At 37.5% G+C, this 24,736-nt stretch overlaps 2 protein-coding genes across 19 annotated transcripts in view; both read left to right on the forward strand.

Moving 5' to 3' along the window:
• ANKRD45 (ankyrin repeat domain 45) overlaps positions 1 to 18,421 on the forward strand; it is a 51,077-nt gene extending 32,656 nt beyond the window's left edge. For 6 of the 7 annotated variants that reach the window (XM_049112273.1, XM_049112276.1, XM_049112274.1 and 3 more), the window contains 3 exons: positions 8,923 to 9,017; positions 12,029 to 12,167; positions 14,613 to 18,421. In XM_049112273.1, coding sequence (XP_048968230.1) covers positions 8,923 to 9,017; positions 12,029 to 12,167; positions 14,613 to 14,644 — 266 coding nt within the window. In that variant the 3' untranslated portion in view covers positions 14,645 to 18,421. The remainder of the gene's footprint in view (positions 1 to 8,922; positions 9,018 to 12,028; positions 12,168 to 14,612) is intronic. The other variant, XM_049112272.1, reaches the window with a different exon arrangement.
• A 2,380-nt stretch (positions 18,422 to 20,801) lies between these two features.
• The window catches only part of SLC9C2 (solute carrier family 9 member C2 (putative)), a 97,118-nt gene continuing 93,183 nt past the window's right edge, over positions 20,802 to 24,736 (forward strand). For 5 of the 12 annotated variants that reach the window (XM_049112282.1, XM_049112280.1, XM_049112279.1 and 2 more), the window contains exons 1-3: positions 20,820 to 21,046; positions 22,012 to 22,207; positions 23,843 to 23,943. In XM_049112282.1, the coding sequence (XP_048968239.1) occupies positions 22,072 to 22,207; positions 23,843 to 23,943 (237 nt within the window). In that variant the 5' untranslated portion in view covers positions 20,820 to 21,046; positions 22,012 to 22,071. Of the gene's footprint in view, positions 21,047 to 22,011; positions 22,208 to 23,842; positions 23,944 to 24,736 lie in introns of those variants that run through there. The other 7 variants (XM_025430280.3, XM_049112281.1, XM_049112278.1 and 4 more) reach the window with 5 other exon arrangements.

Genomic DNA, 24,736 nt, shown 5'->3' on the forward strand with positions numbered 1-24,736 from the left:
TTTTCTTTTTCTGATTGACTTATTTCGCTTAGCATAATACTCTCTAGCTCCATCCACATCCTTGCAAATGACAAGATTACATTCTTTTTTAAGGTTAAATAATATTTCATTGTATATATAATGAAATATATATATACGTATATATACACATATATATTTATATGTGTATATATATACACACACACACACACACACACCACGTCAGTATAGTTGTCTATCAGGTGATAGATAGTTGGGCTGTTTCTGTAGTTTGGCTGTTGTAGATAATGCTGCCATAAACATCCGGGTGCACATATATCCCTTTGAATTAGTATTGTATTCTTTGGGTAAATACCTAGTACTGCATTGCTTGGTCATAGAGTAGTTCTATTTTTAATTTCCTGAGGAACCTCCATAGTGTTTGTCAGAGTGGCTGCACCAGTTTGCATTCCCATCAACAGTGTAGGAGGGTTCCCCTTTCTCCACGTTCTCACCAACACCTGTTGTTTCTTGTGTTGTTAATTTTAGTCATTCTGACAGGTGTGTGGTGGTGGTATCTCATTGTGGCTTTGATTTGTATTTTCCTGATGATGAGTGATATGGAGCATCTTTTCATGTGCCTGTTGGCCATCTAGATGCGTTTTTGGAGAAATGTCTGTTCATGTCTTCATGTTTTTTGGGTATTAGCTTTGATAAGTTTGTACAGATTTTGGGTACTGTTTATCAGAGATGTTAATTGCAAATATCTTCCCCCATTCCATAGGCTGCCTTTTAGTTTTGTTGATTGTTTCCTTCCCTCTGCAAAAGCTTTTTATCTTGACGAAGTCCAAATAGTTTATTTTTGCTTTTGTTTCCCTTGCCTCTGGTGATGTGTCTAGTAAGAAGTTGCTATAGCCAACGTCAAAGAGGTTACTGCCTATGCTCTCCTCTAGAGTTTTACTGGTTTCCTGACTTACATTTAGGTCTTTCATCCATTTTGAAGTTATTTTTGTTTACGGGGTAAGAAAGTGGTCCAGTTTTATTCTTTTGCATATTGCTGTCCAGTTTTCCCAGCACCATTTGTTGAGGAGACTGTCTTTTTTCTATTGACTATTCATTCCTTTGTCAAAGATTAATTGATCATATAATTTTGGGTTCATTTCTGAGTTTTCTATTGTGTTCTACTGATCGGTGTGTCTATTTTTGTGCCAGTACCATACTATTTTATAATATAACCTGAAGTCGAGAATTGTGATGTTTCCAACTTTGCTTTTCTTTTTTAAGGTTACTTTGGCTATTCAGGATCTTTCATGGTTCCATACAAATTTTAGGATTGTTTGTTCTAGCTCTGTTGGTATTTTGATAGGGATTGCATTAAATGTGTAGATCACTTTGGGTAGTATAGACATTTTAACAATATTTGTTCTTCTATTCCATGAGAATGGAATGTTTTTCTATTTATTTGTGGCATCCTCAATTTCTCCCATCAGTGCTTTATAGTTTTCAGAGTACTGGTCTTTCACCTCTTTGGTTAGGTTTATTTCTAGATATCTAATGGTTTTTGGTACAGCTGTAAATGGGATTTATTCCTTAATTTGTCTTTCTGCAGCTTCATTATTGGTGTATAGAAATACAAGAGATTTCTGGATATTGTTTTGGTATCCTATGAATTTTCAGAATTCGTGTATCAGTTCTAGCAATTTTTGGTGCAGTCTTTTCTCTAGAGAGTATGTTGTCATCTGCAGATAGTTAAAGTTTGACTCCTCTGTGCCAATTTGGATGCCTTTCATTTCTTTTTGCTGTCTGATTGCTGTGGCTAGGACTTCCAGTACTATGTTAAATAACAGTGGTGATAGTAGACATCCTTGTCATGTTCCTGACCATAAAGAAAAAGCTCTTAGTTTTTTCCCATGATACTAGTTGTAGGTTTTCATATGTGGCCTTTATTATGCTGAGTTTTTTTTCCCACTAGCCCTACTTTGTTGAGAGTTTTTATCATGAATGGATGTTGTACTTTGTTAAATGCTTTTTATGCACCCAGGATCATATGATTCTTATCCTTTTATTAATGTGGTATATCACATTGATTGATTTGCAAATATTGAATCACTCTTGCAGCCCAGGAATAAATCTCACTTGATTTGTTCACAAATTCTACAAAACATTTAAAGAAAAGATAGAAAATAAAGGAAAACTTCCAAATTTATTCTATGAGGCCATGATTGGTGGTAGTGAGTGATTCTTTTAATGTACTGTTGGGTTCTGTTTGCTAGGATTTTATTGAGAACTTTTGCATCCATGTTCATCAAGGATATTGGCCTATAGTTTTCATTTTAGGGGAGTCTTTATCTGGTTTTGGCATCAGTAATGCTGGCCTCATAGAATAAATTTGGTTTTTCTTTTCTGTTTTTTTTTGGAATAGTTTGAGAAGAATAGGTATTAACTCCTCTTTAAATATTTAGTAGAATTTGTGAAGCTATTTGGCACTGGACTTTTGTTTATTGGGAGTTTTTATTACTGATTCAGTTTTTTTGCTGTTATGGGTCTGTTCAAGTTTTCTATTTCTTCTCATTTTAGTTTTGGTAGTTTATATGTTTCTAGGAATTTATCCATTTCTTTTAGGTTGTCCAATTTGTTGGGATATAGTTTTTCATACTCTTCTCTTATAATTGTATTTCTGTGGTGTTGGTTATTATTTCTCCTCTCTTGTTCATGAGTTTATTTATTTGGGTCCTTTTCTTTTTGATAAGTCTGGGGTTATAAATTTTAATTCTTTGAAAAAATGAACTCCTGGTTTCATTGATTTGTTTTATTGTGTTTTTTATAGCTTCCATATCATTTATTCCTGCTCTAATCCTTATTATTTTCTTCTTTCTGCTGGCTTTGGGCTTCCTTTCTTTTTTTTTTTTCTCTAGCTCCTTTAGGTGTAAGGTTAGGTTGTTTATTTGAGATTTTTTTTTTTTTCTTTTTGAGATTTTTGTTTCTTGAGATAGGCTTGTATTGCTGTATATTTCTCTCTCAGGACTGCTTTTGCTGCATCCCAGATATTTTGGACCATTGTGTTTTCATTTTCATGTGTTTCCATGTATTTTTTAAATTTCTTCTTTGATTTCCTGGTTGACTCATTCATCGTTTAGTAGCATGTTGTTTAGCCTCTGTGTATTTGTGATCTTTCCAAATTTTTCTTGTGGTTGACGTCAGTTTCATAGTATTGTAGTCAGAAAATATACATGGTATGATCTCAGTCTTTTTGTACTTGTAGAGTCCTGATTTGTGACTCAGTATGTGATCTATTCTGGAGACTATACCATGTGCACTTGAAAAAAATATGTAGTCTGCTGTTTTAGGATGGAATGTTCTGAATATGTCTGTTAATTCCATCTGGTCCAGTATGTCATTTGAAGCCATTATCTCCTTGTTGTATTTCTGTTTAGATGACGTGTGCATTGATGTAAAAGGGGTGTTAAAGTCCCATGCTATTATTGTATTATCATCAATTAGCTCCTATGTTTGTTATTGTTTTATGTATTTGGGTGCACCCATACTGGATGCATACATATTTATAATTATTAGGTCTTCTTGTTGATTTATCCCCTTTGTTATGATACAGTGCCCTTCTTCATCTCTTGTTACAGTCTTCATTTTAAAGCCTAGTTTTCCATATAAGTATTGCTACTCTGGCTCTCTTTTGACATGCATTGGCATGATAAATCGTTTACCATCCCCTCACTTTCAATCTACAGGTTTCTCTTGTAGGCAGCATATAGATTTTTTTATATTCATTCTGATACCCTATGTTTTTTTTATTGGAGCATTTAGTCCATTTACATTCAGAGTAATTCTTTTTTTTTTAAAGATTTTTATTTGTTTATTCATGAGAGACACAGAGAGAGGCAGAGACATAGGCAGAGGGAGAAGCAGGCTCCATGCAAGGAGCCCCATGTGGGACTCAATCCTGGAACCCCAGGATCACGCGCTGAACTGAAGGCAATCAGCTGAGCCACCCAGGCATCTCCATTTAGAGTAATTATTGATAGATTTATATTTAGTGCCATTTTATTACTTGTTTTGTCATTGTTTCTGGAGATTTTCTCTGCTTCTTTCTTTTCTTTGCCACTTTTAGTTTTTCCTTTCCACTCAAAGAGTCCCCTTTAATATTTCTTGCAGTGCTGGTTTAGTGGTCACAAACTCCTTTAGTTTTTCTTTCCTTCTCTTCTGAATGATAGCCTTGCTGGATAGAATATTCTTGACTACATATTTTTCCCAATCAGCACTTTGAATATATCATGCCACTCCTTTCTGGCTTGCCATGTTTTTGTTGAGAAATCTGTAGCCTCCCTTACAGGTCTTCCCTTGCAAGTTAAGGACTTCTTTTGTCCTGCTGCTTTTAATATTTTTTCTATTTTTCTTTTTTTGTTTTTAAAAATATTTTATTTATTTAATTTGAGAGAGATAGAGAGAGCATAAGGAGGGAGAATGGCAGGGAGAGGGGGAAGCAGATTCCCTGCAGAGCAAGGAGCCTGATGTGGGACTCAATTGCAGGACCGTGGGATCATGACCTGAGCCAAAGGCAGATGCTTAAGTCACTGAGCCACCCAGGTGCCCCAAGATTTTTTCTTTATCACTGTATTTTGCAAATTTAATTACAATGTCTTGATGTTGGCCTGCTTTTGTCGATGTTGGTGGGAGTTCTCTATGCCTCCTGGATCTGGATAGATGTTTCCTTTCCCAGATTAGGGAAGTTTTCTATTATTATTTCTTCAAATAAATTCCCCCCCCCCCTTATCCCTCTCTTTTTATAGGACCTGTAATCCAGATGTTTTACTTTTGATGGAGTCACTCAGTCCCCTAAGTCTATTCTCATGTTCCATAATTCTTTCTGTCTTTTGTTCAGCTTCCTTATTTTCCATTATTTTGTCTTCTATATCACTAACTCTTATGTTTCTTCTAGCTTTGTGTCCATTGTCTCAAGCCTGTTTCCAATCTCAACGATTGCATTTCTCATTTCTGACAGATTCTTTTTAACCCTATTATTTCAGTGTTAGGGGTCTCCCTGAAGTCTTCCATTCTTTTCTCAAGTCCAATGAGTATCCTTATGATGTTGCTTTAAATTCGCCATCAGACACGTTACTTATGTTTCGCTTAGATCTCTGTGACTTTATCTTGATCTTTCATGTGGGGTGAATTCTTCCATCTTGGCACTTTGTCTAAGTCTCTGCCACCGCCTTCTTCAGTGTGGCCTCTTTTCTTGCTTTAGTCATAGAATTTGTTCTGTCAGTCTTCAGGTTCATTTCTTAGGTATTTAGGATGATTGTTATCTAGCTGTATTTGTGGGACAAGGTGAGCCTAGGGTGGTTCTATTCTGCTACCATCTTCCTCTGTAGAGTGATCTTTTTAAGTCTCTCAAAAACTCCTTTGTGAAGTTTCATGAGATTGTGTATGCTGATCATGGTAGGCTGGGTAAGGGCCCCCAAAGATATCCAGGTCCTAATTTCTGGAACTTGTGAATGTTATAAGGCAAAATGGACTTTGCAGATATGATTAAGGATTTGGAGATTGAGAGATTCTCCTGCTGGCCTCTAAGTATAATCACAAATGTCCTTATGAGAAGGAAATAGATGTTTGACATGACAAGAAAGTGATGTGACTAGAAGCAGAGAGTGGCACCGTGTACTTTGAAGGTCTTGGGAGGGGCCATAATCTGAAGAAAACAGAAAATTGCTAGAAGCTGAAAAAGACAAGAGATAGGTTTTCCCTTCAGGCCTCTAGTAGGAGTCAGCCCTGTCTATGCTTGACTTTAGTCCAGTGAAACCAATCTCAGACTTCTGGCACCTAGAAGTGTAAAATAATACATTAGTGTCTTAAGACATCAAGTCTGATCATTTGTTTTAGTAGCCATAGGAAACTAATACAGATTTTGGCACCTGGAATTGAGGTGCAGCTGTAACAAATACTTGAAAGTGGAAGTAGCTTTGGATTTGGGTAATGAGTAGTTGGAAGAGTTTTGAGGTGCAAAATAGAAAAAGGTAGGTCACCTTGAGCAAACTGTTGATAGAAACACAGATGTTAGGGATGCTGCTGGTGAGGCTCAAAAGGAAATGAGGAGCATGTTAGTAGAAAATAGATGAAGGACAATCATGGCAGAGAGCTGGGCTGAATCCTGTCCTGTCCTTATGTCAGAAGCAGAACTTGTAAGTGGGGAACTTGGACATTCAGCTAAAGGGATTTCCAAGCAAAGTGTTGAAAGCATGACCTGGTTTCTTCTTGTTGCTTATAGTAAAATGTGAGGGGGAGAAGATAAATTGAGGAAAAAACTGTTATGTAAAAGGGAAATGGGACTTGATGATTTGGGAAATTCTCAGCCTATCCAGGTAGTAGAAGTGCTAGTATTAGGAGATTCACTGTTGGGAAAGTATGTTCTGGAGAAAAAGCAAGGATGTGGCTGGACAGTGTTTTGTGGATGTTGAAGAGATTGGGTGTGTAATTTATGGCTCCCCTCAATTATCTTAGCAGATGTCAGAAATAGAAATGGGATTATCCAATGACCCGTGGAGGAGCCTCTTGTTTAATGGAATGAGTCTCTGTGGTCTGCAGGATACTCACAGCATTTTTTGAAAATGTTATACCAGTAAGAATGTTGTCAATTTGAACAAAGGGAAGATAGAGAAAACAAAAAGAAAAAAACCTACTGGACTTCCAAAACCATAGAGGCAGGAGGTGGACTGATGAAGCTATTCAGCTGCGAACACACACTATGTTTTCTAAAAAAGGATGATTGTGGCTGGAGCCACAGGTCAAGAGGATGGAGCCTTCTGCCACAAGGGTTACTCCTAGGTCTTGACAGCTAATAGGATTTGCCCTGTGGGATTTCAAAATTGCTTGGGACTGATAATTTCCATTTTCCTTCCACTTTCTCCCTTTCTGAATGGCAGTGTCTACAACTCTTATTCTGTGCCTGTCCCATCATTGTATGTTGGGAGTGGAGAACTCATAAGTCTTCAGGTGGAGAGGAATTTTACTCCAGGATGATGGATCACACCAAAATGTCACCCATAGCTTGTTTAGATGATTTAGATGATGAGATTTGAGACTTTGGAAGTGATGATATTTAGATGAGCATTTGGACATGGGTTGATGTTGTAATGGGTTGAGATTTTTGGATGTTGGGATGGGGTAAATGTATTTTGTGTGTGGGATAGATGTTAATTTGAGGGCAGGCTGTGATGAGCTGAAAAATGGCTATCAAATATATCTAGGTCATTATCCCTGGAACTTGTGAATGTTACTTCATATGGCAAAAGGGATTTTGTAGATCCTTCAGTTAAGGATGGGGAGATTATTCTGGATTATCAAGGTGAGACCTAATGTACTTTGAAGATGGAGGAAAGAGCTACCAGTCAAGGATACAGGTCACTACTAGAGGTTGAAAAGGGCAAGAAGATGGGTTTTCCCTTTAGGCCCCTCAGGAGGAATCAGCCTTGCCAACACCTTGACTTTAGCCTATTGATGTTGATTTCAAACTTCTGGACTCTAGAACTGTGAGAGAATAAATTTGTGTTGTTATAAGCCACCAAAATATGTGGCAATTTGTTACAGCAGCCACAGGAAGCAAATACATCAACCTTTAAGTTAATTTGGGACTAATCTATAATTTATAATAGTCAGTTGTTCCATCTAGGTATATGATAAGCCTTTCCATTTATTTGAGTCTTGTATTTTTCTCAAAGTGTAATTTTATTCAAAAAGTTCTTGCAGATTTTGTGATGACATTACTATGGGTGCTATAATGAATGGAATTATTTTAAACTTTTTTTAACTTTTTAAAAAAGATTTTATTTATTTATTCATGAGAGACAGAGAAGGAAAGGCAGAGACATAGGCAGAGGGAGAAGCAAGCTCCCCGCAGGAAGCCTGATGCGGGCGGGACTCAATCCCTGGTCTGGGGATCACACCCTGAGCCAAAGGCAGACACTCAACCACTGTGCCACTCAGGCATCCCTGTGTTTTGTTTTGTTTTGTTTTGTTTTTAAAGAGAAAAGCTGTGTGCCTGCTTGGCTCAGTTGGAGGGGCATGCAGCTCTTGATCATGGATTCAGACCCCATGTTGGGTGTAGACATTACTTAATAAATAAGTACTTAAAAAAAGATAAAAGATATTTTTGAATTTATTTTAAAGGATCACAAAGGGTAAGCAAGTGACAGCTTATCTATTGGGAATGATTTTTTTGTTCTTTTCTCTAGAGTAGATATTTTAATGAATATGGTCTCTTTGGGATTAGGTGTCACATTTTTTAAAAAGATTTATTTATTTGAGAGAGAGAGAGAGAGAATGCGAGTGCGTAAGTGGAGAGGAGGAGCAGAGGGAGAGGGAGAAGCAGGCTCCCCACTGAGCAGGGAGCCCCCGTGTGGGGCTTGATCCCAGGACCCTGAGATCATAATCTGAGCTAAAGGCAGATGCTTAACCAACTGAGCCACCCAGGTGCCCCAGGTATAACATTTAATATTTATTTGTCTTCAAAATTTTAGCACAATTTTAGGAATACAGTGAGTGTCCCAAAGTGCTGTGCTAGTTGAGTATTATATATCTTGAAATTCAGTGAAAATAACCTTAACAAATCTTCTGCACACAGTCTTTTTTTTTCTTTTAAGATTTTAAAATGTATTTACTTGAGAGAGAGCAAGTGAGGGAGAGAGCACAAGGACAGGGGCAGGCAAAGGGAAAATGAGAAGCAGACTCCTTGCTGAACAGAGAGCCCAGTCCTGGGGGCACTTAATTGCAGGACCCTGGGATCATGACCTAAGCTGAAGCAGATGCCTAACTGATTGAGCACCCAGGTGCCCATTCTATACACAGTATTTATAAAGTATTTATAAACTCTGAATATGTAATAGTACCTTGTAAGTAGTTGAGCATATCTTTTAGTCTTTGTCTTATTATTGGCATTTTATTGTCGTATTCCTTCAGATGCAAGACTGGCTCTGAAAAAATATATTGCAAAGGTCTCCACAGCTGTTACAGACACAGAAAAGGGACCAGGGAAACTCTTTAAGGAAGACAAGGTACTGCATTCTGACTATTGTTTGTTCAGAAGTCTTTTGAGATTTTTGCCTTACATCTTTAATTTCTATACTAATGCTCTAGAGGTAGGTGGTGGTCCTTACTGCTGTCTTCTCCTTCCCTCCCTTCCCACTTTCCTCCTGCCCTCCCTTTCTCTCTTCTTCCTTCCTTTACTTCTTCCTTAGTAAACTACTAGTAAGAGATAGACTGATAAAAATTAAATGTAATAATATTAAAGAGTGACATATAGATGTATGTGCTAAGTATTACACTCAACAACATGAATACTTTTTAAAAAAATTATTTATTTTTTTTGAGAGAGAGAGAGAATGCACAAGCAAGGGGGAGGGGCAGAGGGAGAGGGAGAGAGTTTTAAGCAGACTCTGTATGCTGAGTGTGGAGCCTGATGTGGGACTTGATCTTACGACCCAGAGATCACCATCCTAAGATCATGACCGGAGCTGAAACCAAGGGAGAGGTGCTTAACTGAATGCGTCACCCACGTACCCAAATGTGAATCCATTTTTGAAATGGATTGTTGAATGAATGAAGGAAAAAAAAATCACCAAAGACTGTAGAGATTTTCATGAATGTCAAAACCAAGCAAAATAAAACTATATTGTTTAGGGATTCCTACACATGGGGTAAAACTATTAAAAAAAAAAAGCGAAGTTATAAACACAGATTGTAATTATCTCTTGCAGGAGGACAGGGGGATGAATTAGGGGCGGCACAGTAGTTGCGTTAGCACTACTGACAATATTCTGGTTATTCTGTTGATTAGCAGGGTCTACTGATACTTATTAAGTTTTGCTTTAAAACTTACATATACATCGTATTTTAGTTTCTATGTAGATATACATTACATATTTTTTAAATTTTTATTTATGATAGAGAGAGAGAGAGAGAGAGAGAGAGAGAGGCAGAGACACAGGCAGAGGGAGAAGCAGGCTCATGTACCAGGAGCCCGACGTGGGATTCGATCCTGGGTCTCCAGGATCGCGCCCTGGGCCAAAGGCAAGCGCCAAACCGCTGCGCCACCCAGGGATCCCCTACATTACATATTTTTTAATGTATCAAACTTTACATAATGGTAAAAAGAGATACACAAACATAAAGATAGCTAATTGTAAAGCCAACTTCCCACATTTACCATATACTAAGTACTGCATATGGACTAGTTTATTGCTTTGGATATACGTTAAACTAAAAAGATATGCTCCAGGTACCAGACATGTGTTTTGGTTTTAAATTATCTCTTGCAGAGCGCCTGGGTGGTTCAGTCAGTTGGGTGACTGACTCTTGATTTCAGCTCTGGTCATGATTTCGGGGTGGTGGGATCAAGACCTGTGAAGGGCTCCACGCTCACTGGGGAGTCTGCTTGAGATTCTCTCTTTCTCCCTATGTCCCTCCCCCTGTTTGCGTGTATGCTCTCACTCTTTCAAATAAATAAATAAATCTTAAAAACAAATAAAAAAATTATCTCTTCCATTTCTATACAGGATGTTCTGTGAATTCCCTGTCACTTATAATTCTGATGGAAAAGAATTAGCTTTGCTAAAAGTGTAAGACATCCCCAAGTCTGAGAACATGATAAATTACACATTTCACTTGTGGTTTGTGAAACACTTTACAAAATCTCTTATGAAACCAACAAAACATAGGCAAAATTTTATTAAAATAACTATTGCAGCTATTAGATCTGAGAAACAAAAATTTCCTGCCATGGACAGTGCCTTATCTAGTTACTATAAGGGCTTTTCTAATTTCAATTTTTAAATATTTGGTTATTTAAACTAGAAAATATTGCATACATATAGTAATAATTAGAATAAAATTGAAATGCCTAAAGCAAACTTAATAGCTTTCTCTCTTTTATTTCTAGTCTTACTACCCTACCCTGTGGGTTCTGATAAAATCTTGTGTTAATTTCATCATACTTATCCCTTCACTTAATAAACATATGTATGCACACATACAGTTTTATAAGGTTTTGTTTTTATAAAAATGGGGTTACAGTATACATATTATTTTTTTAAACTACATATTATTCCTTAATTTGCTTTTTTTTTTTTTTTAAGATTTTATTTATTCATGAAAGACACACACAGAGAGAGAGAGGGAGAGAGAGAGAGAGGCAGAGACACAGGCAGAGGGAGAAGCAGGCTCCATGCAGGGACTCCAGGACTCCAGCCAGGATCACGCTCTGGGCCGAAGGCAGGCGCTAAACCGCTGAGCTACCCAGGGATTCCCTGCTGTTTTTCTTTTAATAATATAGACACTTTTCCAATTCTACTTGATTCTACATATGTTTGCATACAGTACTGCTTATTTTATAATATGGACAGGCCATGCAATAAATGCATTCACTTCTTTTTCTTATTACACACCATAGAATAATAAATATCTTAAATCAGACCCCCTCAGTTTGCTGTGCATGGGCAGAGATACCTTTACAATGCAAAATGAGACATTTTCAGTGAGATGGAGCTCTTTCTGCATTTCTTGTACTCTTCTCCTCTGACCCATCTGAGAGGGAATAAAATAGCATTGTCTGTTGGGTTGCATCCAGGTCATACCATCTATGTGTTCTTCTCCAACCTTTGCAAACACTTCTCTTTATCACAGGGCCCAATGAAACTAAAGAATTAGGGAGAGGGCATGTACTGGCCCAAGACTCCATGACTCTTAGATTATGAGTTTTATTATATACAACATTCCACTTATTTTAGAGCTGTGCTGTCCAATATAGCAGCCACTAGCCATATGTAGTTACTTTAAATTAGAATATTTAAAATTAAATAAAATTAAAAATTCAGTTCCTCAGTCAGACTAGACACTTTTCTAGTACTCAATGGCTCTAGATGTCAAAATGGTGACTATATTGGACAATACAGAAAGCACATTTCCATCATCACAGAAAGTTCTGTTGCACAGTGCTAGTTTAGAGATACTATAGAGTTTTATTTTTCAAGAAACAAGTGGAAAGTAAATTCTTTGTTTCTGTCTCTAGAATACCATCCTCACTGCATGCCGTATAAAAAATGAGTGGTTGGAAACCCATTTGGAAGCTTCCATTAACGAACTTTCTGAGCAGAAACAACAATTGGAAGATATTGTGACTCCTATCTTCACAAAAATGGCAACACCATGTAAGTTTTGGATGAAAATGGTTTTAATATCAGATAAGATGAAGATAAGGTTCAGTGTTGTCATTTCTGATATATTCTGATTTTAACAATCTTCATTAAGTAGCCATTAACCTTTTACCAGCACATATATAAGTATGGTATAAATCCCTAGGTTTATTATCAATTTCAATATTAAGAATAAAAATAATAACTGAATTATTTCTATAGAGAATGTCTAATGCTAGTCTTTTTTTTAAATTTTTATTTATTTATGATAGTCACGAGAGAGAGAGAGAGAGAGAGGCAGAGACATAGGCAGAGGGAGAAGCAGGCTCCATGCACCGGGAGCCCGACATGGGATTCGATCCCAGGTCTCCAGGATCGCGCCCTGGGCCAAAGGCAGGCGCCAAACTGCTGTGCCACCCAGGGATCCCTAATGCTAGTCTTAATATTATTACCATTACTCGTTAATTTTATATAATTTACTATGCCTTTGATTTTCAACTAGGAAGGCATGTCCTCTTAGGAGATGGAGTGGCAAAATTTGAAAAAGCACTTTCAATATCATAACTGTGTTTTGAAAAGCCTGTTGGGGAAATGCTTTCCTGTCCATGGGGAAGGTGCACTATCAGAATCTTGGTCGCAGGCATACCTAAGAATTTTTGAAATGTCAGCTTTATTGAGATATAATTCTTATGCTATACAATTCACTATTTAAAAATACACAACTCCGTGGTTTTCAGTATTTTTACAGAGTTATATAATCAACACCACCATCTAATTTTAGAACATTTTACCACTCCCAGAAGAAACCACATTGGCAATCACCTCTCACCTCCTATAAGCGAATCTTTTCTATTTCTATAGATTTGCCCATTCTGGACATTTCACAAATGGAATTATACAATCTGTGGCATTTTGTATCTGTAGTCTTTCATTTAGCATATTGTTTTCAAGGTTCATCCATGTTGGAACATGTTTCAGTATTCCTTTCTTTCTGAATAATATTCCAATTGTACCAATTCAAAATTATCCATTCATTAGTTGATCAATATTCATAATACTTTTGGCTATTATAAGTAACAATGCTGTGAACTTTCATGTACAAATTTGTGTGACTGCTCATTTTCATTTCTCTTGGGAGAATTGCTAGGCTATCGTTTGAGGAACTGCTGAACTATTTCCAGTAAGCAATGTATATGAAGATTCCAATTTCTCTACATCATCACTAATATTTGTTATTATCTTTTTAAAAAAATTTAGCCATCCTAGTGGATGTGAAGTGTTATCTTAATGTAGTCCTTATTTTCATTTCCTTAATTACTAATGATGTTAAACATCTTTTTATGTGCTTGTTGGGCATTTGTGTATTTTCTTTGGAGAGGTATCTATTTGAATCCTTTGCCCATTTTTAAACTGGGTTGTCTTTTTATTGTTGATTTGTCTTTACATATTTTGGAGTGTACTCCCTTATCAGATATATGATTTGCAAATATTTTCTCCCATTCTGTGGATTATCTTTTCATTTCAATTGTGTTCTTTGAGACAAAAAAGACTTTAAGTTTGAAGTCCAATGTATCTATTTTTTTGTTGCTGTTGCTTATGCTTTCAGTCTCATATCTAAGAAACATTGCCTAATCTAAGGTTACCAAGACCTACTCTTATGTTTTCTTTGTAAGAGTTTTGTAGTTTTAGCTCTTTTAATTTAGCTCTATGGTCCATTTTGAGTTATGTTTTATATATGATGTGAGCTCATTCTTTTGAATGTGGATATTGAGTTTGATCTTTATTTCCAGGGCAGAAGGTTGCCATTAAAGGCTTTGAGGTAGCAGAGAAGAAAGATTAAGTAGGGGTGAATAATATGGCTTTCCTTATAAAATGGATGAAGAAGAGCCTAGAGGGAGTGAGACTAGTGTAGTCCAAGAGTGAGATGCCTAAGACTTGAATTATTGATGGTTCAGTTTGGTTCCCACCATCTTCCCCTGTTCTACTACTACTGTTAGCCTGGCCCATCACCCATCCCAGCTTCCCTTCTCATTTCTGAAGAAGAATCACCTCTCTCTTCAGGTCTCCTACATCCCCCCCAAGCACCTCAGTATCTTATGCCTTCATATTATAGAAGTGTTAGATCTTGATTGAACCTCTGAATTGACCTCCTCATTTTACAATGAAGAAAAGTGAAGACCAGAGAGGTTAAGCAGTTTATTCAAAGTTATTCTATTCAATAGCAGAATTAGGAATAATAGTATCAATTATATGGGAAATGTGACCTCATACCTTTAAATATTAAAAAAAAAAGGTAGGGAAGAATTCTTGAATTGACATACCAACACCAAGGCTTAATTAATGAAGGTTCAAGCTGGGACATACTCATTTATTTCATGCCAATTATTTTAAAAACTGGCTCCACTTTTATTTTATATTATAAACTAATTAAGTGTAATTTTAAAATCTGCTTCCTTTCAGGTCAAGTGAAAAGTGCCAAATCTGTAGCCTAAGCCATGGTCCGAAAAGAAATCAAGATCATACCTCCTACTGAACATATATTTTATAAAAGACCACACTTCCATCTAGTATTTATAAAAGCAAACTTATTCAATATGCCAATTGAAGTTAAGAAAATAGATGTGGGATTTTATAAAAAGGTTTAAATATGAAATTAAATCACCTTGCTTTTGTTTTACCCGATTCAGCATGGCTTAAGTCCAGGCACTGTGGCCATGCCTCTGCTCCAAGTGAAGTTCCGTATGAGTTCCACATGCTCTTTCCAGAGAGCTCTGGGGTACCAATCCCTCACCACAGCTCTTTGGAAGCTCTAACATCTGTATAGGGAATCCAACATTTTTCTGTGTCACTAAGGCATTCTATTAAATGGAGGAATTCTATTTAAAAAAAAAAAAAAGACATATTAGCTATTTCCAGAGGAAAACTATGTTCTCCCTCTTTCAAAGGAAAGCTATAGGATGCCATTCTGGAGCAAGGAAATGTTAAGAGGGGTTTAGATTCACACTCCTCTTCTTGTGTAACAATTACTTTTTATGTCTAAATTAAAATGTACCTGTGAGGTGAGATTTAGTCTTTTAGTGAAAAATTTCTCATTTGTCTTTAATCTCTGCCTCCTCTTCTCTCTCTCTCTCTCTCTCTCTCCCTCCTCCCCTGCTCCCCCCCAACACTTAGATTTCCCCTATTCTATAGGTTTGGTAATATAGATATCTTAATAGGGCTCCATGCTATCTTTCCGTCTGTTCTGTTTTATACTTCTTAGGTTTTGAATATTATTGCTGACTTCCTATTAGCGATTTGGAATGTCTTTTTTTTCCTAGTTTACCTTTAAGCCTTCCATTACTGAACCTTCCATTACTCTGATTTTGTAAAAAAAAAATTTTTATAGAAAGAACATGTTTTTAAAAACCCCCACATTTATTTGTTGTTCGTATGACTTTCTCTTTTGTCCTACCCTGAAAGCTAGTTTTTTTCACTATAGAGAAGAAGGAAAAGAAATAAACAATTCAGTAATTCCTTGTCAGTTGACACTTTCTCAATCATGGTTTTGAGATTACATTGTTTTAAATTTGTGTCACAAATTTTTAAGTTTTGAGATCATTTTTATGTATGAGCAAATAGTTTCAGTTGCCTTAAGCAAAAGAATAGGGGAGTAGTTGTCACTGCCCTCTGGTAGACCCAGTGGTATTTACAGAGAAGCCCTACAGAGAAGGTCTGTCCGTGATTGCTCTGTTTTTTTCCTGCTGCGTGCTGCCAGAAGTCCATTACCTTTAAGCACTGTAGTAACTTGGGACAAGGCTAGTTGCCATTTTTACTGTTTCTGCTCTAACTTTACATTTTCTGAGCCTTGATCTTGAATATGACATGACGTCCCAGGTGTGTGGTCCTGGTAATTAGGAGACGATTCCTGAATCTCACTTAAAGGATTCCTAGAGAAGACTTAGACACTTGTGGAGATGCCTAGTACAAAATAAATCCCTCTCTCCTTTGTTTATCTGTCAGTCCTTATCTTCAAACTTCTTGAAACTTTTGATGTTTATAATATTGTTCTCTGGAAACTCCTTAATTGGCACCTTTATGTCATTACGGTTACTTTACTTTCTTAACAATCTCCTTTTCTAACTCCTTCACTAGCTTCTGCAGTCTGAATGTGCTAGTATCCCCCAAAAATTCATATGTTAAAACCTAATGTGATAATGTTAGGAGGTGGAGCCTTTGGGAGGTGATTAAAAAATGTTCATGAGGGTAAGGCCCTCATGAATGGGACTAGGCTCTCCTTATGAAAGAGAACTCCAGACAGTTACTTGCCCCTTGCACCATGTGAGGTTACAGAGAAAAGACAGCCATCTAGGAGGTGGGCTCTCACCAGACACTGAATCTTCTGGCACCACGTTCTTGGACTTCCCAGCCTCCAGAACTGTAAGAAGTAAATGTTGTTTATAAAGTGCCCAGCTGATGGTCTTTTGTTATAGCAGCCCAAACTAAGACACCAGCTCCTATTCTTCATCTTGCCTCCAGCAATGGAAACTACTCAAAAGTCAGTCCTATCTTACAATTTTATATATCAGTAATACCTCAATAAAGCTGAAAGAAAAGCACCAATTCTGACCTTTGGCAAAGCAGTCTGTAATTCTCCATCCCATGGTCTTTTCTATCCCCAGCGTTAGGAAGCACTGATCCCTCCCTTTTTAGGGCAACCATAGTGCTAATAGCCACATAGACATTCTATTTAATTGTTCACATGTTTGTCTCCCTATGTGAATTGTGAGCTTTTTGAGGGTAAGGGATTTGTAATGTTTTTCTTCATACCTCAAGAGCCTATATGATAGTAAGTTAGTAAATAACAGTTGAATAAATTCTCTTTTGGCACTACTTTATTCATGGAGCTCACTGGTCTTCATTCATCTATAGAACTTATTCACCTTTCTAAAAACAACTCCTGAACCCTTCTCTCCATATCTTGCTCATGCCAGTGCTCCATTTAGCTCCCTCTCCTCCAGTAGACCAACTGCATGTACACGCAGCATCACAACTATATATCCAGTTTCCCCTGTAACCTTCTGTTTGCTGATCTTCACCTTAAATGCCACACTACTTTTTAGGCATGTGAACCTGGTGCTTACCAAGGGATTCCTGGATCTCACTTCAAAGATTCCATTGATGTGAGATATAGTACTTATAATCTGTTGTTGCATTGATCTGTTGCTCCTATAGATAGGAGGATTAAAATGCCCTTATGCTTTGAGTTTGAGCTATTACATAGGTAGCTGTAGGGTGTGTTCTGAACACCCACAAAGTAATTATTATTTCAGTTTTCATACTAGTAAATTAAATCATTTTATTTGGGAAGTGGTCAAGCAAAGGCTAAATTCAGTGCTGTGGTAAACTCTACACAGTGGTTCCTGAGACTTGTGTATTTTGATTGGAAGAATGTGAAAAAATGGAGAAGATTGATATGACATTATTAAGAAAACAGCTGCTATCTGCTCTTACTATTATTTAATAAAAGACATTTTGATATCAGAAAAGAAAGGAATGATTTCATTGTAAGGCTCTGCCCTTTAAATTGACTAAATTAAAAAAAAATAAATTGACTAAATTAAGCTTTATTATGGACTTTTATATTTCTCTCATTTTTCCATGTATGATGGAACTTTTGTCATGAATCACCACTGGTTTATGGTCTAGCCTTTGAGAACAACTATCTAGACTGAGATGAGGCAGCAGAATGCTATTTAGGTTAACATGATGCCCTAAGTTGTAAAGTGCTAACAATACACTCTGATATTTGATCTAATATGTGATACATTGTATTCTCCAAGTTGGCCACATTTCCTGTCCTACTGCTCTTACAATGTGATAATGACCTTCCTCATAGAGAAAGGTGCATCTCTGTTCTCTCTTGAATCTAGGCAGCCCTGTGATTATAGTTGAAGTAATACTATGTGATTTCCATAGATCATAAAAAGTGATGCAGTCTCCAGTTAGTTCTTTTGAGATGCTCAGTCTTGGAAACCAGTTTGTGTGGAGAGTCCCATATGGACAGAAACAGGCCCCCAACCTGAAGCCCTGTTTGAGCTCCAGCTCCAGCTAGCTCCAGCTAGCAGTCACCACCGACCTGCCAGCCATATGAGTGAACCATCTTGGAAGTGGATCCTCCAATCAAGCCACTGCAGCCAGTGCTCTATGGAGCAAAGACAAGCCTTCTGTGTTGAGTCCTGTCAAAATTGTAGATTTCAGCTAAATAAATAATTGTTGTTTTAACCTCCTAAGCTTTGTGTCTTTATGCAGCATTATATCATACAAATTTTAGACTCCAGTAGTGAGAAATTGACATAAAAAACCCTAAAATATGTGGTGTTGCCTTTTTGGGACTGGGTGATAGGCAGAAGCCCAAAGGGCCCAGATAATAGTGTTAGTGAAAGATGCAGAATCTTAAAAAAACCCTAGGAAGTTATTAGTGGGAGTTTGATAGGAAAAAGAGGAAAATATTAGAAGCTGGAAAAAAGGGGCCTTTGTTATGTGATGGTGGTAAGTTCGACCACACTGTTGTCTAAGTAATGAACTCAATCATCATGCTAAGGATGAAAAGGAACAGTTCAGTTTTCAAATGAAATTTTAAAGAAATATATATCCAGTACTCAACTGGATTTGAAAATAAAATTGTTTCTCATGCCTAGCCTTTCTAGATGGCAAAAAAATCTCAAACTAAGAAATGAATTCTGAGAAATGATAAAATCTCAGCTGGGATTGTGAGGTTGTAAGACCTTAGAAGTATCTAAGGCAGTGGCTCCGGGAACTGCTCAGACTTGAGATAGGTTTTCTCAGTGCATCTAGGAAGATGACCTCTAGTTGCTCTAGGCAGTCATTGTCCTAGCTAAACCAAAATGCAAAGAGAGCAAATCTCTGTCAGTAAAAATATATATCAAGCTTAGGAACCATCTAATTAGCCCTATCCGAGTCCCATGCCCATCCCTGAACCAATCGTATAGGGGGAAGAGAAACTATGACTAACCAGCCTTGTCTCAGTCAGTTAATATAATCTATTAGAATATGGGGTTGGGGGAAATGCCCTGGGCAGCCTCTCAGCCCTCAGCTCCTAAAGATGTCATAGTTTACTCAGCTGGCTCTACTAAAAATGATGAAATACAGATTAATGCTTTTCTTTAGAGTTCTATGGGAAAGATTATAATGTAAAGATGTTCAATCATCTCTGTATTTTAGTTATGTTCCATCTCTAGCAGAACTATGTGTAATCTAGAGCCAACTGTGAATTTTGTCCAAGGTTTCTCAAGGTAACAAGGATTTTTCTAAAAGCCATGGAGAACCCGAATTTTGAAATATAAAGCTTCATGAGACTTACCGATAGGATCTAGGTGACTTAAGTGAGCCTGAGGGGATAGCAGGATAGGAACTAGGTAGAAGGCGGAAGGATGTTACTCAAAATGATATGAAGCAGTTGAGAGAATTCAAGGTGACCAGAGGTATAGATAACAAAGATGAAAATGGGAGAAAGGATAGTGAACTTGGTAACTAGGAGAGTTAAGTAAGGGCATGGGAAAGAGTAAGGAATTAGTCTCTCAAGAGATAGCTTGTGCAGGGTGCCTGGGTGGCTCAGTTGGTTAAGCATCTGCCTTCAACTCAGGTCATGATCCCAGGGTCCTGGGATTGAGCCCCATGTTGGCTGTCTGCTCAGTGGGGAGCCTGCTTCTCCTCCCTCTGCCTGCTGCTTCACCTGCTTGTGCTCTGTCAAATAAATAAAATCTTTAAAAAAAAGAGCCTGTGAATAAGACAGCTTTATTTTATTTTTTAAAAACATGATACCAGACAACAACAAAGTGTTGAAAGCAAATATTTTGAAGAATGGGGTATGGGTACCAATGGTGGTTGCTGCAATCAGGGCCAGACATAGAGCTATTGACTAAAACTCTTTAGTTTCAAGTAGGAATTGAGACTTTGATTTGTCAAAGATTCTTTGATATCTAGTGATGTAGAAGATTGATGATAGATTTAGTAATCTCACTGCTGTGGTGCTATCCTTGGTGCTCTGGGGAAGAGGATTAGACTAGTATGACATAAGAACGAGAGAGTAGAACTTCATTGTCACAAAATAACTTCCTTGAAAATAAACTATAAACTTCTTAACAATGTTCATTTGTTTAAATTTGTACTGTATGTTTTTAGTGATTAGATGTGAGGCAAAAATATATTAAGTTTGGGATCACAGAATTTGGGATACACTTGTACTCCAAAGAAGAATGAGTAATGTTGTTTCTTCAAAGTAAGGGCCCAAAGTGAGAAATTCCCATCAAAAAGGACAGATAGGTAGAAAAAGAGAAAATGAGGAGAAATGAAAAAGTCAGATGGGAGACCAGGCAGTGTTGAAGAGGCTTAGGGTTGGAGAATGAAAGAGTATATATTTAAAAAAGAAAAAAATAGGAGGAACGTCTGTCTACATGGTGAGTGACCATTTCAGCTATTATGTCAGGGAGAGAAAATCAGTTAAAACAGTTGTGGGTTGAGCATTCAGAACTGCAAACTTCCCTGAACTGGATCACTTAGCTGCTTCTGGATTGGAGGGGGAGATGAATGTAGCCAATCAGAATGAAAGTAAGTTGGCAAGCAACCAATGGGAATTAGGAATGGAAATAGCTTTGGGTGAGATATCAGTTGGCAGTACTGTCTCTGGCAAACAGGCACAGAGCTGAGCATTGCTCTTTGTGATTTTCAAGGGCCTTCATCTTGATTTCAACTCTGAACCGGCTTAGCCTTGGAAGACGGTATCTCTGGTCTTGGTAATTTAGAAAAAAATTGGATTTGAGAGTGATGCTGTAATGGCAGGTGGGGATAGCAAGATGTAAGGATGCCAAAGACCTGAAGGGCTACTTGAGGGACAGGTGAAGTGGCTTGAAGATGTAGCAATTGAATCTCATTTCTGGCCCATTTCTGCTTTACTCCCAAATCATTATGGCTTGTAGACCAAACAAGTGCAAAATGAAGACCTAAAGATTAATTTTAAATATTATTGGGGATACCTCAGGAACTAATAGGGATTTTTAGATTAAGGTTAACTGCAAGGAAAAATAAAACAGAATGAGTCGTCAGGACCACTACATAGATTTGTGCATGCTGTGTTCTGCATAAGGGCACCAGCTGTGGGTAGGTACTGGGACTGAAATCCAACCTATTACTCATGGGCCAAGCCATGTGCCCTGTCATCAGGAAGGGGGACTTTTTCTAATTCACTTGAAAGTATGATAAAACCTCAACTTTAGTCTTTTCCTTTGCTTTTAGGTTATTGATCCTCTTTCCCCAACCTGACCTTATCTGGTGTGACTCCACTTTGACCTCATTTCCCTTTCCCATTTTGGATTTGGAGGGGCCCAAGAGAGGGAAAAGAGGACATGGGATTGAAGTAGTAAAGGGGAATTCCAGAATGATTTGTACCCATGGAGGAAGAGGTCCCCCTCAAAAAGTTCAGTTGATCAAATGTTATGGAGGGTCTCTGGGCCACATACTGTGTGCACAGCCTTAAGGAAAAATAATATTCAGCCCTGGCCCTTGAGAAACTCACTGTCTGATGAGGAATGCACATACATCACTAGATCATACAATGATTATGTGCAGAAATCAATGCAGTCGCTCCCTCGTGTATACGTAGAAATAGGAGGAAACACTAACACTGCTGTTGGTGTTCCTATAAAATGCTCTTGGAGAAGAGGTAGAACAGAAGGTATCAATGTGTGCCTGTGGCAAGAAGAGGCGTGCTCAGACCTGAGTGTGGTACAACCTTAGGTAGAAAGAAAGTGGATGCACTGGGACCCGGCAAATCTCATTTTCTTCTTTTTGCGCATTATAACAGGTAAGTCTGTGGTGGTGGTGGAGTAACTCACGAACTCATCACATTAGGACTGATGAAGCAATGTCGAATACAAACTCTTCCTTCTGGGTACACAAAGAAGGTCACAAACCTGAATTACTCTGTGGAAGTTCAGCTAGCTACACAGTTGTAAATGGGCATTTCATAATGCTTGTGTGTTCCACTATTATTTTGGGAGGTAAGTGGTTGTTTCTAAATTTCATCTTTTCTCTGTCCTCTGAACCTTTCTCGGTGCAGAAAGTGATCACAACTTCACCATAAGAAGTCCCATGTAACTAAGATGTGAGCGAATGCTGGCGGTGTAGCTTCATTTAATGATCAGTAGCATCTCTACTACATGCTTTCCTTTGGTGTCATTTGCTGAGCACGGCAGAGTGGTAGGCAGAAGGAGAATCAGACAGTCCCCAACCTCAAGGAGGGCTCTCACTGGGGAGACAGGCAAATAATAATTACAATGCAATGTGGTTAGTTTAACTGTAAGGTTGTGGTCCAGAGTCTCTGGTAATGGGGAGGCAAGCCTCATGCTGCCCGCTTGCCGGGCTTAACCTAACCAACGTATATCTGGGATGAGGAGAGGGCAACTGGGGCAAATGGGGCCCAAACATTTGTGTAGTTGGTGTCATTAGTTGTGTCCATTTTATTATGGCTTTAGATGTGATTTTACTTCAGGGAAAGTGCTACCCACTCCACCCCCTAGTGGAGAAATAGAGACTTCACAAGTAAGGGCCTTGTAAATGATAATTAAGAATTCAATAGGTATGGTGAATGATATTCATGTACATGAGACACCAGATTAAAAAACACAGGTACTTTATATCACAATTCAATGCTTGAGATTAGGGAAAGGTTTCTAGTCCTCTTTAAGAAATTTTTATTTGAGAAAAAATGGTCAGCTGCTTTAAAATCCTTCCTGGAATTGGGAAGACTATAATGAAACAATGAAGCAAACACTCTTAAAAAACGTCTTCAATTGTACTTACTAAAGGGAGCAAAATCACCTTCTATCGGCTGATCTTTAAAACACACACTAATGACACTGGTCCCTTGTGGTAGCAGGAGGTGCTGGTGACCATGAATTTCATCAGCTCTAGATCCTTGATGATTACATAGAGATAAGTGCTCCAGCAGGAAAGGGCATTGCAGAAATAGTTCAAGAAATATTTCTTTAGCCTTACACAAAAGAAGTATTCAATATATATCTGCTGATTTAGCTGGAAGACAGGAAATGCAGAATCTGAGATGCCAATGAATCTTGCCCTAGGCATACATTACCTTAATTGGATTATGTCCATATATTGCTTCAGGAGGGAATGAACTGAATAATGTTGGACAGAGGGGAGAGTTGCAAGGAAAGACAATGCACGTAGGCAGAAAATAACACGTCTGCTGTTAACTTGTCTGGTGAAGGCAGTTTTCCCTATAGTTAGAACTCAGTTAAAAATATTTCTGGCTTTTAGGAAAACTATAGAATATATGTTGCTGTAGTTTAGGATAAGTGGTTACTAATAAAAAGTGTACTATGTAGGTATGAAGTTTGACTTTTTAATTTCTCATCAGACCCACAGGTAAGACACTTGTACAGTGATCATAATGTGCCAGTCATTGGGCAAATGGGAGATTGTTGGAACTTCAGCAGTTTTCAAGTTCACCTGTAAGAGATACTTCATGATGTGTGTCTTAAGAGACAGTATTTCTAATAGCTGCTAATTATTCATACTGATATGACACTCAGAAAGTTCAAATTGAGAAAGGTTGTTAAATTGTTTTGAAACTATACATCCTGTCTAAATAATACATACATGTGTTCCCTCAGGATTTTTGAAGACCCTTTTAAAGAATTCTGAAGTCACTGTTTTGATGATTCTTTCTCTGTTAGGATTTGTGATAGGACAACTGGCTCACAATTCTATTGAGGTAATGTATGTACAATAAATTAGTAAATTAGTAAAATGTGAACAGCTACTGAAAAAATTCATCTGGTATTATACATTTTGAAAATGAAAAAATATATTTTTTAAATATTTGGAAGTAAGGGAAATTTGATTGCATTCTTGGGTTCTTCATCCTCTGCCTTGGGAGCCTTGTTCTTATTTCCTTCCCCTGTCCATATATAGGCTTCATCTGTGCTACTGTCTGCAACACCTGTGGAGACTCTCACTCTCATTATCAAAGGCGCTATAATTGTCATAAGGAAGCTCAATTGTTCTTTCCTAACTGCCAGATTCAATGCAAAACGCATCATAAAATACATAATATAGATACAAGAAAAATTTTTATTACTCGATTTCAAATGCACAACAGTGTGATCAATAACAATTTGTCTCCTCTCATTCTTTTATTTTTTTAAAAATGCAGATTATGCTTGTATCTTTCTAGGATTTTAAAAGCCTCTTGCTACTCTTCTGAAAACACCTGCATTACTACCAACATCTTTTGAGTGTTTACTATGCACCAGGCCTTCTTTAAAGTGTTTTGTATTTATTAGTTTATTAACTTCTTAATTATTTTTTCCTGTGAAATATGGAGCTTTTTAGTTTTAAAAATGCGTTTTATTTGAGTAGAGTTGACACACCATGTTACATTAGTTTCAGGTGTACAACATAGTGATTCAACTTCTCTATATGTTATGCTGTGCTCAACTTAGTATTAATTCTTGAGTTAATTCATTCACCTTCACAGGAACCCAGCAGAGGTAGGTATTCTATCC

This window comes from Canis lupus, chromosome 7 (assembly GCF_003254725.2).
Source record: "Canis lupus dingo isolate Sandy chromosome 7, ASM325472v2, whole genome shotgun sequence".
Lineage (NCBI taxonomy): Eukaryota > Metazoa > Chordata > Mammalia > Carnivora > Canidae > Canis > Canis lupus.